The sequence below is a fragment of the Prionailurus viverrinus genome, chromosome B4 (assembly GCF_022837055.1).
Source record: "Prionailurus viverrinus isolate Anna chromosome B4, UM_Priviv_1.0, whole genome shotgun sequence".
Classification (NCBI taxonomy): domain Eukaryota; kingdom Metazoa; phylum Chordata; class Mammalia; order Carnivora; family Felidae; genus Prionailurus; species Prionailurus viverrinus.
In genome coordinates, this window is record NC_062567.1 from 92632361 (window position 1) to 92647092 (window position 14732).

The 14732-nt window shown below is 37.2% G+C and overlaps 1 protein-coding gene across 1 annotated transcript in view; it reads right to left on the reverse strand.

The window, feature by feature from the left end:
* Positions 1–14732, reverse strand: part of PTPRR (protein tyrosine phosphatase receptor type R) — a 245859-nt gene that overhangs the window by 219347 nt on the left and 11780 nt on the right. The window contains exon 2 of the mRNA XM_047868277.1: positions 6780–7075. Coding sequence (XP_047724233.1) covers positions 6780–7075 — 296 coding nt within the window. The remainder of the gene's footprint in view (positions 1–6779; positions 7076–14732) is intronic.

The following is a 14732-nucleotide window of genomic DNA, read 5'->3' on the forward strand; positions in this document are numbered from 1 at the left end:
TAGTCAATACCCAATGTCCAAGTAGTATGATAATCAATTAAAGCAGCTCTCAAGACTCCAGTCATCCCAATGTTGAGTCTAAATGATCCAAACAAGCAGATGCACTGAGTGGTCCAGTATCAGAACTTCACACAGACACTGCCTAAGCTTGACCTCTAGCATTTCCAGAATGTGTTCCAGAATCCTCCTTGCTGCTTTAGTAGTGAGAAAAGGAGAAAAGCAACAGATGGCGACAATTATGACTGTCAGGATGCCAACCTCAAGAACGAAATTTTTACTTCAAGACAATTTGCAGGGGTACAATAATATCTGGAGAATCTAGGCACAAGCTTTCCGAAATGCAAATGTTTGGGATAAAAAGAAAGTTGGTTATATAAGAAGATCTGATAGTTTAACATGAAGCACTTAGGTTAAGAGCAAAAATTTAACCAAATTTCTGAAGCAGATTACAGAATTTCTTTTTTCAGACTTTCTTAAAAATAAAATCTAATTTGACACTACAATTCCTTTTTTATTATAATCTCTAGACCGGCCATCATGGATCTTTACCTTTTTCTCTCTGGCTCCAACATGAACATATAGCTATCAAGGAGTATATTTTCAAAGCATGAAAATTAACATTATCATTAGCTTAAATAAAAGGTAATCTATCAAGTTATAAATTTTCTATTGAGGAAATGTACAACATTTTCCTGAAGCAAACCAAATGACGTATGGTAAAATTTAAAATGTTCTGAGTTTTGAAGTCAAATTTGGACTTGTATTCTGCCTGTAGTACTTATTATTAACTGTACAACCTGGAGAAAGTTCCTGATTTGGGGCCTTAATTTCCTCATGTGTAAATTGGAAAGTAATCATGAGGGTTTTCTGATGCTTGAAGGTTCATTATTGAGGTAGTTTCTTCCATTATTACCATATATGATGAAATTTCTGTGATATGGTTTCAGCACACCCTTATCTTTCCTGAAGTTCATAGTTAGAAGAATATAATAAGCAATGGCATAATGCAGAGATGCCCCAATTTTGAAGACTGTGGTAGCCAAACCCCAAGATAGTGCTCAACGATCCCAGCCTCCTGGTAATCATGCCCTCTGGAGTCCCTTCCCCATGAGAATCGGCTACACCTAGTGACTCATTTCTAAGGAACACAGTAAATTGGAAACAATGGTGTGTGACTTGGAGACGAGGTCATTGTGGCAGTGTGGTGTCAATCTCTCTCTCTTCACATGTGCTGGGGGAAGCCATGTCGTGCACAGCCCTGTGGAGATGTCCACGTGTTGAGGAACGGAAGTCTCCTGCCAACGCCTCGTGAGTGAGCTTGCAAGTGAAGCCTTCGGCTCAGTCAAGTATGCAGAAACAAAGCCCCAGCTGGCAGCTTGACTTCAGTAACCCCTGAGGCAGAGAACTACACAGCTTCTGCTCCCAGATTCCTGACCTTCAGAAACTGTGTGAAATAATAAACATTTTGTGTTTTAAGCTGCTAAATGTTGAGGTAATACGTTGTGCAACAATAAATAACTGCTACACGGATCAAATCCAAAATGACAAAGTTGGTAAGGTCTACAGACAAAATACCGCTTTCAAGGAAGACAGAAAAGAAGTTTCTAAGATATAACTACATTTATCTGAAAATCCAGAAGAAGAGTTACACATTTTATTATTTAACAAATGTATTATTACCATGGTACATGTTCTCTCAGGCTCTTATATTTATTCCCTCTAGGAACTTGGGATAAGTGTCCCAAGGACTATATTGGAAGACATCTGAGTCACATTCCATATTACAGTAGGCTTGCGTCTTACATCCATTTAGCATTTTGGACTTGGTATTTAGTATTTGATCCCAATACCCTTCACACAAAATATTTCATAATTTTCCCAAAGCCTATATCTGAATCACACTTTCTGTGGATTGCCCAGCATGAGCAGAGCCCATGCACCTGCTTCCCCTACACTCAATACAGCCTTCTTGTTCCCCGCCATATAAGCAGTCAGCATCAAAAAGTACACAGGCTACAGTGGTTTTCACAAATCTGAGACATTCTTGAGACATAATATCATGTGTCTAGCAGATTGCACTAAATCACAGTCCTAACTGGCAAATAGTCTGGGTGTTTGGACATAGCCCAGGAACCTGAATTTTCTATTCTGTCAGAGTAAATTTGCTGCCTACTTGGGCCACTGTCAGAGAGTATAACCGTAGTTACCCATTTTGTACAAGAATCACATTCCTGAGGTCACGTTGTAAGTCCTCCTATCCTCATTACTTCTTGAAGAGGCTATTGTGTCTTAATAGAAATTGAAGTCCAGACACTCTGCTCTAGCATACATTTAACTGCCATCTGACATCTAGTCTATCTTTGCTTGTTAACAGTGTCCCAATTTTTATTCAAGTAACCTCCCTTCCCATAAAAGCTTGTGAGTTTTTAGGGATGCTCTAGGGGGTGGAGCATATAGTTTAGGTTTGAGATAATTAGCTTAATTTTATCACCTGGCTGCAAGTTGTTCAGGGATGAAGTGAGTAATTAACTTAAATTGCACTAGTCATAGAGATACCCAGGATATTATTGATGGTTGTGAAAGAGTCATTCTTTTCCACTAAAAATGAACCTGCAAGGACAAAACTCCAGGAGGTTCAGGAAACCATGTGGAGATGAACAAGAGAGAACCATCTGAGAATGAAGTTACCCCAGAGGAAGCAGAGCTGGAGACTGAACCTGGTCAATTATTTGTCTTTGATCAAACCACACCTAAAGCTATATATACTACAGAAATGTTGTTACCTGAACCACAAAATTTTCTCTAGTTTGGACTGGATTCTTGTCACTTGCCACAAAATATTTCTAACTAATGAACCTTCCCTGACATGGCAGAATTTCAACAGTAGGTACAAAGGTTAAGTCCACCTTTTAGGATATTCCCTACACAAGTACAAAATTATGATTAAAACAATGTCTTTTAAAAAAGTGTTCAACAATTACCTGTCCACAAAACATAAAATACACTAAACATTACAAAATTTACTCACTGTGTCAAGGCTGGACTTTATTCACTGTGTCAAGGCTGGACCTTCTGAGCTGTTCAAATCACATCTAAAAATTACCTCTTCCCTTGTAAGATGAAACTCAAAAACTGGTCCACAGCAGAACCAAGATGAAGTGAAGCATAACACAGACTCAGGATGTAACTGAAAGCCAGAATTATTCAAAGCATTTGGTTTTAAGGGTCTTTTAAATCAATTGCCTGATGAAAATGTTTTCAAAGAGAGTTTGTGTCATAAAACAAGAGAATGTCTATGTGCTGGTCTGGGTGAGTGGTGAGCAAGATAAAAAGTTTTAGGAGTCTGGGAAACTCACAGAGGCCATCTAAGGCTACTGGAAACTCCCCCATCATCTTCTTATGTGCTCACAGAAGTCTTCTCTCTGCCCCAAGAACTGTCCCTATATCCTCTCTTTTCTCCTCTTTCCTTTCTTTTTTAATGTTTACTTATTTTGAGAGACAGAGAATGTGTGTGCACACGAGCAGGGGAGGGGCAGAGAGAAAGGGAGAGAGAGAATCCCAAACAGGCTCCATGCTGTCAGTACAGAGCCTGATGTGGAACTATGTGGAGCTCGATCCCACAAACCATGAGGTCATGACATGGGCTGAAACCAAGAGTCCAACAGTCAATCGACTGAGCCACCCAGGTGCCCCTCTCCTTCTTTTCTCCTTTCCTTTATCCCTTCCCATCTTCTTCCCTCCACTTTCCTTTCTCATCCTCCTCTGCTTCCTCCTCTTCTTAGCCCTTCTCCTCCCTTTTCTTCCTTTTCTTTTCCTTCCTGTGAAGACCATTCCATGAAGTGAGTCATAATGTCCCAACTTCTATATTCATTCCAAAGCCTTTCTAGTACCAGTTTTCTCAGATTTTCCCCAGGCTAGAACATTCTTCACTCAGCAACCTATACAGACCTTGCTGAACCGGAAAAGCCTTTAGTTGGTTCCACTCTACCGTTTTCATCCATACCCCTAAGTTCTCTCCTTCCTGATGTTGGGGGCTTGCTGCCTGATGTAGGACTATGGAATTTCCAGCACATATTTGTTTAAAGCCAATTTTTTTTACTCCTACTACAGCCCTGACCTTGAGGACATTCATATTGCCTCTGTATTCCATTTGTACAGAAATCCTAATAACCACATCTTAGTTGAGCTTGTGGGATGTAATTAGCATTCTTTGGGATAAACATTCTAATTGTGTTGTTCTTTCCTTGGAATAAATAAACTACAGATTTTCCTGATCATAAAAGAAAGAAAAAAAGGGAAAAAATCATTTGTGGACAAATGCTCTAATGAAATTCTTTGTGGAGACAACTGACAATCTGAGAAGGAGGAGTGACACATACATCTTCCATGTCCCTTTTAAATTTCTCATTTAGGAAGAGAAAAAGTCATCTCTTCCTCTCAATGGAAGTCTTGAAAGTTACATACACTTTTTGGAAATTGGCACTGGTGTTTTTATTCTGGCTGAAAAAAAACCCAATAATTTCTCTAATTCAGGAAACATACTCATGAACGCTGCTCATTTTGGTATAAATTAAGCCATAAAATAATTCTTTGCTAGCACTGCAATATTCCTCAATATATATTGTTTATATATATTGTTTTATATATGTAAACTCATAAATAATATGTGTATATATATATATATAAAACACAAATATATATATATACATATACACATACCAGCTAACACTTGACGGAGTGTTGACCATCTATTTTTTGAGTAAGCCGAACATTACTGATTTATTTAAAAATAACCCTACTCTCTGGTTTTCCTACTAAATCACACGTGCATAAGTAATGTCCATAGATTATATGAAACACTGACACTAGCAATTGTTGCAAGCTACCAAAGCCACAGCATGATTAGAGACTAGATCACGAGAGGTTAGGGGAGGCTAATACAGCAAATTCGCCTATTGCCTCCATGTAATCATCACTCAGAAGAAAAAGCACAGCTTCTTCATGAGTCTTCAAACCACGAATAAGCTAAAAGTGAAATGACCTGCCAGAATTCCTCATTGATGCCTTTTATCCTCCATAATATTAAATTAACTAGAGAGTGCATGACATTACAAGATAGAACAAACCTCTTGAATGGCAATTCAGTGACTTCAAGAGTTGATGACTATGGGAATATGATGGTCACCAGAGGAAATATCTCCCATGAGCTCCTAGTATTAACACAGGCATATCCAGATACAGCCACATCGTTAACATCATTTGTCTTCACCGAATAGACAGAGTACATGGCTTTCACTTTCAGAACATCTGTTACTCATGTAAATGTACAAAATTTGTTCGAGTACCTCAGGAGGCCAAGTGACCCACATATTTTGTAACAAGAGCTCATCTTGTGTTCTCAATTGATGATTTTTTACTGAATTACCGACATTTCCCCTCAAACATTTGCCAAGCAAAACCAGAGATTCCATTTCATCTGTCTCTTTCTGGATCCCCCAAATGACAACTGGATCATAATAAATACTCAGTGTATTCTAGTTGAAAACATCAATGAATGGATCTTTGATTCTCAAGATCAAGTAAAGCATCCTATGTGTAGAAGATAAAAAATAAAGAAAAAGAAAAAAGTTTATTAAATTCAACTACATTTGGTTCATAGAGAGGTTGTCAAAATGTAAACATGGCTTCATTCAATGATCTTGGCCTCAAAAGTCAACATATTTGATTACATTTGGGGCAAAAAGGCAATAGCAGTCATTTAGCTACTGACTTGCAGTTTTAATGTGAATCCTCCTGTGTGATTTTATTTTATTTTATTTTAATTTTTTTTTCAACATTTATTTATTTTTGGGACAGAGAGAGACAGAGCATGAACGGGTGAGGGGCAGAGAGAGAGGGAGACACAGAATCGGAAACAGGCTCCAGGCTCTGAGCCATCAGCCCAGAGCCTGACGTGGGGCTCGAACTCACGGACCGCGAGATCGTGACCTGGCTGAAGTCGGACGCTTAACCGACTGCGCCACCCAGGCGCCCCTCTCCTGTGTGATTTTAAACTTAAGAGGGACTGTAGTCTAAACAGGGTGTCAAACTTGTATTCAAAGTATGTATTTAAGCTATGATACTTCCATAAATTGGAGAACTCTGGCCTGAGTTACATACCCTGAAAATATGAGCAATGGAACCACTGCATTATCTTGATTAATAAAGGGTGATGCCTCTTCAGTGATATTAAGAATATTATCCATCAATTACTCCCAAACCATCTTATTTATTCCAGTGACAGAAAACTACCTTCCCCCTCTACTACACTTCCACCTTTCAGTAGTCTCTTCATTCATTACAATTTTAAGACAAGTGGCTAGAAGATCTTCAGTAGGTACTAATTAGTTATGTAAACTGAGACTAAGCCCTGTCTGCTGAACAGATTGTCACAGAAGACAGAGGCTCAGTGCAGAGTATTACCTACTATAACTGCAAGGCTTTCCTAAAGCAATTTTTTTCTCAAATATTTATTGACCACGTACTATGTACCACGGACCTTGCTGTGCACAGAGGATACAGACAAGGTTTCTTATTTCATGGGCTTACATTCAAGAGGCATCCAAGAGACAATAATCAAGTACCAAAAAAGAAAAGAAATATCGAAGAATGAGAAGCGCAGTGGTAAATAATCCTTGAGATCCAGTGATAACTATTCACCATTGATTTTTTTTTCCAAGCATCAACCACGGAGGAAAGTATTGGCATCAGCATCAGCATCAGTTAAACAAAACACTTACCACCACAATTACATTTGCTGCAGGGATAGGAAGGTTTTCCACTTCAAGATCTTGACCAGCCATAGCCAGCAGATTGAGAGATGGGTCATACGCAGGTCTCGGAAATGCTGAATTAACAATTTGATGGCGTTTGTTTATTTGAGCTTTAGAAGAGGAATGATAGGTATGCTTATATATCTTTTGTGGAGTTATATCCAGGCTCTTCTCAATGTCTTGTGAATGGTGATAAGTGAATACTGGCTTTCCACTCTTCTGCTGAATTGCCAACACTTGATCATTATTTCTGGAAAAGCACCCTGAAATGGTGAGAAAGCAAAAAACAAAAATCAAAGACCTTATTCAGTGAGATGAGTAGAAATACCTGATAAAGAGAATTACCTGTCCTCAGGCAGCTTTAAGACTTGTGAAGAATTTAGATCAGTTGGTTTCCACCTTTTTCCCTGCTTCATTATCCCACAAATAGGACACACTTGGCTGGTCTGGAGGCATCTCAGAGACTTAGGGTGGACAGAAGTGGGTGTAGTGTGAAAAAAGTCCTATTTATTAGATATTCTTACACATCTTTCAGTCCAGAACTTCCTCCTTTATCTATACTCCCAGTTCTAACATCCATTTGAGTTTCTATTCCTGGATGCCCTGTTATGATTTGCATAACCGTTAATGTCATATCCAAGCCTTCCTCCCTTTAATCAATAGACTTTAATACAACTCTTTTTTATACTTATCTTGTTTGTATTATAGTTAGCAATGTATGATTTTTTAAAAATGCTTGCAGAATATTTTAAGCTGAAGGCAGAAATCTGAATATACTCAGCAACTTCTCGTTCTGTAACAATAACCATTCTCTCCTTAGTAATATGGCTGTCCAGATACCATGATCCATTCACCTTTATTTCGCTGTTAGGCAAATATCCATTGACTTGTCTAACTCCTTTTCCTATTTGTCATTGGCCACAGGAAGAAATAGATAACATGTACACGTGACCCAAAAGAATATCACTAGGTCAAACATCAGTTAGAAAAGCAAAGATCTTCTATATAAGATGATAAACAGAGTAAACGTATCACAAGTAATGCCACCCAGATTTTCCTTTGGTAGGTCATGGCAACAACAAGTGGTACAAATACTGTCTTTAGAAAATTACCTACCTCTTTTTATAAAAGTTCTGGGGTGCCTAGAATTCTTATTGAATATTTATAGTAGAGGAATTGCTAGTTTTTACAGTTTTTGCCCTCCATCAAGCTTTTTGTGACCAGCATATATTTCTATCATCTTCAGCAATTCTGTCTTACCAACATGCTTTCAACTTTCACTTAGGGATATAAAGACAGGTTATTTTTAGTTGGCTTAAGTGCTTTCTTCCATGACATAACACTTTGGGAATCATCTTTGGGTACCAGTGACTTCAGCCTTTCAGATTATTCAAATCACAATTATATTTCATGTGAATTCTGAAATAGTAATATATACCAATTGTATCTTCAATCTTGAGTTTGCTAAATATACTAAAAGCTTTTAAAAAGCAATCAAGCTACCATAATTTTCCAAAGATGATGATTGGGCAGTGATGACCTTGAAATAATTGTTTCTCTGATAGGAGATCCTCAGATTTGGAAATGAAAATGTCTTTAGGAACATATATAATATTATGAAATTCAGAACAGGGTACTTCAATGTTATTATTCTAGCAGTGTTTTATTAATGGAGATTGGTGCTAAAATGTTTTAGATGTATATTGACTTTCTGACCACACGACGTCCATTTAGAATTTTATTGAAAGTAATTTACTCAATAATATTATAGTGTCCTGGAAGTTTCTATACTTCTGAAAAGTGAACACTTTTCTCCCTCCCCTCTATGAGAACTGAATCTAATATTGTGAAATGCAACAAAGGAGTGTTCAACTTGGAGTTAAGAAATAAAATGGGCATACTATTTTTATCTTAGTTGGCTTTTTTAATACTCCTCTTTTAAATACGGTCTCTTGTTTTGGGAAAGGCATACTGTATGCTTGAATGAATTTGGGTTTCTCACGTGACAGACTGGCCCTCCTACCAAAAAAGAGGTTTCTATAATGTTTAGTAGCACGAAAACTATACCTGCCACGATAGCGCCATTGAAATAGGCATGTTAATAAAGATTAACATGCAAAAAAGACAGGTTTAGGAAGACTCAGAAAGTAAAAGATAAAATAGTGGGGAATGGAGAATTTCAATAAGAAAGAAAGAAGCAGCTTAAAAGATCAGAGAATGCAGATTTATGAGGAGAGATGAATATAGAACTGAGAAAGTTACACAATTATCTTCAATCTTTCTTTTTATACGCTATCAATCTTAGCAAACCTTGTCAGAGCCACTTTACTTAAATAAGATAGGTGAGTCTAACAAATCTCTCTTGTGCTAAAACTGGCCTACAAGGAAAGGTGAAAAAATCTAATTTTGTGAGTAATTGTAACACAATTAAAATTTCCCAGCCTTATCCAGCTGTGTATGTGAAAAGACTTACTCCTGCCCTGTCCTTAAGTAACAAGAACAAAGTAGGCAGCATAATATTAGGAGCCCCACTATAACCATCAGGTAGGAAAAAGTTTTTCAAAGTGTTGTGCTTAGCTTCCCACAACAGAATCACCTGGGATATTCAGATGCAGAGTCCTAGATCCCAGCCTAGAACGGCCATGGCAGAATCTCTGGTGATGTAGCCTAGGAATCTGGATTTATAACTAAATTCTTCTCACATTCAAACTCTGAAGCTGAGGCCCACTGACCTAGTCTCTGGAACTAGCTCTGTCTTCTCTATCTTCAAATGCCACCTCTCTATTACCCCCTTCAGTTCAGCATTATGAATACACTCAAGTAAATATTTCAGTAATGTTAAGATTGAGATGACTATTAAATATCAAACTGCTGAATTAGAAATTTAATAACTAAGTGTGTAGTTCATAGTTGGAGAGAGAAAGATGGATTTGTGACTCATCCAATACACATAAAATTTAAACCCAAGTGACCAGATATTGATGATGAAGAAAAGACTATGGACAGAGCACTCTAGAATTCTAATATTTTGAGTCAGGGAACTGACTGAAGGAGGCAGCAAAGACAAGTGAGAAGGAATGGTAATAGAAGAAGAGAAAAACCAAGGAAGAGAGAAAAACTTAAGGAAATGTTTCTGAACTTGTACGTATTATAGGCACTGAAAAATCACTCTCATAGTGATGTCTCTAGAAATAAGTATATAAATGCGACTTCCACGTGTTACCATGGAAGATAAATCCCACTGAAGAACATTCATAGATTTTAAAAATTACAAAGCACACTGAGACTACTTGCATGAGAGACAGTCAGAAGATGGAGTAAGTGGGAAGATTCTCATCTAAGAAAGAATAAATAAAAGAGAAAAATAAATGAGGCTTTAAAATAGGTTGATTTAAAACACCCAGAGATAAAAGAAGAAAATAAGAATAAGGGATTTAAGTAAAAGAGAATAAGCATGTTTCATTCCAAGTGGAAATCATAGAAACAAAAAAATAAGGTAATTGATGAAACGCAATGTATGCGTTATACAGTAGACTAGACACCACTGAACAGAGATTTAGTAAATTGGAAAAATTTAGGTGACAATTCAGAAATCAGCACAGAGAAATTAAGAGAAGAGATGTGAAAAAGAAGGTAAGAGATTGTGGTAGACTGACTTTTCAGATGGCACTCTGTGATCCACACTTGGTATTCACATCCTTAAAATAAGGATCCCCTCCCATTGACAGTGAGCTGGATCTCACTTTATTTATTTATTTATTTTTATATGCCCCTCTTTGTTTATTGCAGCATCATTTACAATAGTCAAGATATGGGAACAACCTAGTGTCCATCAATAGACAAATGGATAAAGAAGATATTTTTTATATACATATACATATATATTTTTAATATACACAAATATACATAAATGGAATATTACACATAAAAAAGGATGTGGTCTTGCCATTTGAGACAACATGGCTGAGACCCAGAGGGTATTATATTCAGTGAAATAAGTCAGAAAGGCATGGGAATAAAAAGCACAGCATAGAGAATACAGTCAACAATGTTTTAATAACGTAATAATGTGTGGTAAGTGTAGCTTCACTTGTGGTGAACATTGTACATATAAAACTAATGTAACATCGTGTGTCTATTATACTCATATAAAAAAATGTTTTAGGGGCACCTGAGTGGCTCAGTTGGTTGAGCATCTGACTCTTGATTTCAGCTCAGGTCATGATCCCAGGGCTGTGGGATCGAGCCCTGCATCGGGCTCCATGCTGTGTGTGGAGCCTGCTTAAGATTCTCTTTCTCAGCCCCTCTCCCTCTGCACCTCCCCCACTCGTGTGTGTGTGTGTGTGTGTGTGTGTCTGTGTGTGTGTGTGTGTGTGTGTGTGTGTGTGTGTGTGGACACGCATGTGCTCTAAGTAAAAAAATGTAAAAAACAATTTTAAGGGGAAAAAATAAAATGGTGTCCTGGAATAGAAAGATGTGTTGTAGATGAAGTGAGGGAGATGGATGATGGTGATATTAAATACTAATTTTTAGAGATTGGAGCATTAATCTAGCAACATTTGCGAAGCTTATTTTTATTTGATGTTGCTTGCTGTTGCTGGTCTGTGTCATATATTCTTGTCATTAAATATAATATCTGAATGTAGGGAGGCTGGAGAGTCTTGGGAGTATTATACATACTAAACATTAAATGTGAGTTTGGGAATATCACTTAAAATCATATGTAATACAATGTTTATATTCAAATATTACGTAAACTGATTTAGGAACTATAAGTGGCATTTAAATTTTATAAATAGAAACAATTTCAGATTATATGTGATTTTATAGCTTTTGATAAATGAGTGAATAAGATGGCATTTACAAATTTTTATGGCATCTTTATGGTATTTAAAAAGGTTAGTTTTTGTTGACTGAAATCTTGACCATCTCTGGATTCACATATCTTTCTAAATTTGTTCCTGGATTAGAATTCCAGCTCCTAATAGCAGTTTGTATCACCTGCTTAATCCCCCCCTTTTTTTTTCACTTCTGTGGGGTTCTCCAGCCCACCTTCCCACTGCCTTCAGTGCCTACACCATCCTCTCTTCTCTCCCCCACTCCCTCTACGTCATTAGGGTGCTCATATCAGAGTGGTGTCCCTTCCACAGAGTTAAGGTGTCAGCCACCTTAACTTCGATTCATACGTGTAAATACATTTTTAGTATATATCATTTTCTTGGCTAGTTTTTTTTCTCAAAATAACACAGGAAGAAAAATCCTAAATTTTTTTTATTACACTGTTTTTGGTTTACACCCTCAAAATTATTATATGATTAAAAGGTATTTGTACAGCAAAATTTTACTCCATTCATTTATTTAATCACTTGAAATATTGAGCATTTGCATGTTGTTCCTTATTTAAGTTTGTTATATAGCACTGTTCAATTTAAATAATTCATATGTGGTCTCTTGGTATGCTTTTAAAATTCACAGTGTTATCAGGAAAACAGTACATATTGAAAAATGCGATATTCCATATTGGGTTGTTCAATATAGGATTAGGTTTATAGGCAGCATATTAGAAATTATCACTTTGTATTCCTCCTTCCCATTTATGATGGAAATAAAGTCTGTCCATTTTAGCTTTTCTATAATAACAGCTTTAAATATTACTTTAAATAAAACTTTAAATTTTAAAAAAGGCAGCAACAAAATAATTCACTATAACCTGTAAATAATGGCAGCTCTTTTCCTGATTATTGAGATATTTATAAATGGTAATTTTGTCTCATCAAATATTCTTTTGTTTTTGGAGCACCAAGGCATTTTGGATTCTGAAGCTTTATAAGGACATGTTATTTAGGGAGTAATTGATGCCAACTTTATTGAGAACACCTATTTTATTTTACTAAGATAATACTTTTTTGACATGCAGGATTACAGTGACCCAGTTGATTCCAGTACACCACCCTTTACAAAAGAGGAAAAACGGAAATTTTGAAGGAGATGGAGTTTGTACTTCATAGTCTACTTTAAAAGGATACACTGTCTTCGTTTTCATTATACTTTCAGTACAGTTGACTTCTGAAATGTGGATTATAAACAAGTTTGAAGATTAAGAATTTGAAATGGGAATATATGATGAGAAAATACAGGTGCTAACTATTTGGTTCTTTTTCATCTATTAACAATTAGAGTTTTGACACCTCAAAGTTGCACACATTTGATTCTTCAACTTCTTCACTCTTTAACTTTCATCCCTTTCATCCTGGCCCTGCTTCTTCACCATGAGATAGAGCTCTTTGCCATTTGTTTCAAACGTAAGAGAAAACGATAGATAAGTTTTGTAACTGCTCTCTCCTCTGCCTTTAATTGCACCTGTTATGGGGAGTAACCATACTATCATGTCAGAGAATGAGGTGCCTTGTGCTTTCTCCTGGTCAGTCCATCTCCTGTATACTGGATTCATCCTCTTGTTTCTCACATGGGACTTTCAGTCTACCAGCTGTCAGCACAGACACCGATGCGAAGCTTAGACCCACAAACCGTGAGATCATGACCTGAGATGAATTCGGACATTAAACCAACGGAGCCACCCAGGCACCCCTGTTCCATACTTTTCTGTTTCCTTTTACGACTCTAATACTGGATCTCACTTTAGACTTACTCTTAACCAACAGATAATGGCAAAGGTGATGGGATATTACTTTCTTGATTAGGTAAAAAAAGATGTCACTTCTGTGTTGCTAGGAGACTCTCTCCTGCTGACTTTGATGAAGCAAGTTGCCATGCTGGGATGTTAAGGGATCTGGTGGCAGAAAATGAGCAAGTTATCTTCTGATGATATCTATTTTCTCTGTGTAGAAGTGAGGCCATCTCATAAGCGAGAGGACAAAGGAGGAAAGATAGTTACGTTTCAGAAAAACGGAGAAAGATTGAAACAGTTCTTGAGATAAAGTTGATCTGAGATCTGAGATGTGTAGTAGGATTCCTCATCTTCACTGAGAATTCAGTGGTAACTGTCTCAGGCCCCTAAGGGATAGAGTGTCTCACAGAATGTTTAGCAAACAGCTTTTCAAAGATACTCATCTGCATTTAAAATATAAGTAGTTTGATCACTGAAACAGCATTTATGTGCAAATAGCCAGTTTTGATGGTCATAAAATTCCATGATTTAAATTTCACTTTGGATATGACCTTGGTAATCTCTGAAGAGATCTTTAACAAAGAGCAATGGATAGGGGCGCCTGGGTGGCTCAGTTGGTTGAGTGTCCGGCTTCGGCTCAGGTCATGATCTCACGGCTTGTGAGTTCAAGCCCCGCGTTGGGCTCTGTACTGACAGCTCAGGGCCTGGACCCTGCTTCGGATTCTGTGTCTCCCTCTGTCTCTGCTCCTCCCCCCACTTGTGCTCTATCCCTCTCAAAAATAAACATTAAAAAAATTTTTTTAAAAAGAACAATAGATAAAATGACAATGTTAAGTTAGAGTATGTTATGATCCATTATTTCAGATTCAGGGTTGGTAACTCTTAGATGCACCGGGTAGAATAGCCTTGCATGCACCATCTCAGAATAAATCCTCAAGCAGCAAGGGTCAATCAGTAACCTGTGAAAGGAACAAAAGGATGAAGCAGCATTCTCTCAGAGACCCAAAAAAGTGGACAATCAAAAAAGGGAAACTTGGTTCTCTGATTATTTTGTGAAAGGATAACCATTGTTTTTAAAGCACTGCCAGCACTTTCCTTTCTAGAAAGTAGATATAAATGGATAGCATCAGGGAAGTCCCTTGGGAATTTCTACACGAGAAAAGATGAGGCTCTCATCTGATTTGTAAACGCCTCTCAGGAAAATGTTAAAAATACACAGGAGTACCAATGAAAGTCTATATAGAAGATGCCTATTAATGATAGCCAGAAAGGAAAGAAACATACTTCTTAAA